A 1,616-nucleotide genomic window follows, 5' to 3' on the forward strand; every position below is an offset into this window, starting at 1 on the left:
AACGGTTGGTTCGGTACAGGAGATATCAGGGTCCATAAAATCAAATTAACATCACAAGCAGTTGTCTCAAAAAATAAGGCAGTTGTTACATTCTTCCTCGATTGACTGCCTTTGCACCCAAAAAAATGCGCACACTGCACAGGATGCGCGCCCCAACCTCTAGTTGTACTTGGTTCACTTGACTCATAATCATAGGAAACTGGAAACACAAAGTTAATACAGTAGCAGAAAAAAGAAGATGTATGGAGCCTTGACATTAAGATAAAATCCAAAGTTGTGCACGCATGGTTCAACGGGGCGTCCTGGAGGGCCACCTTAACCAGCACCTTCAGCTCCAAATATAAAATGCTCGATGGGAGGGGTATGTCACGTTGGGGGATCGCGCTGGAGGGTTTCGCCTAGCAAACGAAATCGTTCAATGGAGCTGCGGATAAGCTAGCAAAAGTAGGATTAGGTGATGGGAGGTGTAATGTGTGGTGGACGGTGCCACCTGATTGTATCCTTCAGACAATCTCAGAAGAGATTCCTAGCTTTACTTGAGTAATAAAGCTACATTGATCCTCAAAAAAAGAAAGACGGTGTGTTCGGTATTCCCTAAAAAAACTGTGTGTTCGGTACAGGAGCCCCGCAGACGGAACGTTCGGGAGATACCAGGGTCCATAAAAAAAGCAACAACAAAAGTAGTTGTCTCAAAAAGAAGGCAGTTGTTACATTCTTCCTCGATCTGACTGCCTTTGCACCAAACAAGAAAAAAAAAAACACGCACGCTGCACAGGAGGTGCGCCCCAACCTCTAGTAGTACTGCGATTCACTTCACTAATAATCATAGGATACTGGAAACACAAAATTAGTACAGTAGCAGAAAAGAAGAAGATGTATGAAGCCTTGGCATTAAGATAAAATCCAAAGTTGTGCGCGCATGGTTCAACGGGGGACCTGCAGGGCCACCTTACTCAATTCTCAGATCAGGCAGTTGGAGCCGCGGCGGTGGCCCCTTCCTCAGCGGACATGGTTTTGATCTTGCCCTTGCCCTTGCCCTTGGGCCTGCCAGCGGCAGCGCCGGCGGCGCCAGGGCCGAGTAGCTTGGGGCACAAGAGCGGCGCGCTGATCTCCATGATGGAGATGGTGAAGGGGCGCGCGGCGACGACCTTGACGAGCTTGGCGACACTGTCGGCGCCTGGGGAGCGTAGGTACATCTGGCCGTCCTTGTCCTTGGAGTAGTCGATGGTGCCCATGTCCTCATCCGTGTTGGAGAGCATGGTCTGGAGCTTGGCAACGTTGGTCTTCATCTCGCCCAGCTGGATGGGGTCGAAATACTTGATGAGCACATGATGCAGGAGGATCGTCCTCTGCTTGGCGGCCGGCACCGCCAAGAGTGGCTTCACGGTCTTCTCAGTGACGACCAGCACGGAAGCCGACTTGAGGCGGCTCACGTCATCGGCGACCTTTGTCTCCTTCAGGAGCCTCAGGAAGGTCGCGTACTGGGGCTTTCCGGCGAGCAGCTGTACCACATCGATGGCAGCCAGCGACGCTGGCGTCGCCGCGGCGAGCAGGAGGATTGCGACAAGGACTTTGGACGCCATCGTGGTTGATTGTGGATATGATGGTGATGATCT

General features: G+C 51.6%; 1 protein-coding gene across 1 annotated transcript; it reads right to left on the reverse strand.

Annotated features, from left to right (window-relative positions):
* Positions 1-660: 660 nt before the first annotated feature.
* LOC125547520 (fasciclin-like arabinogalactan protein 3) lies at positions 661-1,616 on the reverse strand. The gene has a single exon (XM_048711359.2). The coding sequence runs from the start codon at positions 1,581-1,583 to the stop codon at positions 966-968; it is 618 nt and encodes a 205-aa protein (XP_048567316.2). The 5' UTR covers positions 1,584-1,616; the 3' UTR covers positions 661-965.

Source organism: Triticum urartu, chromosome 3A, assembly GCF_056163025.1.
Source record: "Triticum urartu cultivar PI428250 chromosome 3A, HENAU_Tu73, whole genome shotgun sequence".
NCBI lineage: Eukaryota > Viridiplantae > Streptophyta > Magnoliopsida > Poales > Poaceae > Triticum > Triticum urartu.

Coding starts and splice junctions, on each gene's coding strand:
- LOC125547520 (XM_048711359.2), bottom strand. CDS start 1,583: ATGGCGTCCAAAGTCCTTGTCGCAATCCTCCTGCTCGCCGCGGCGACG.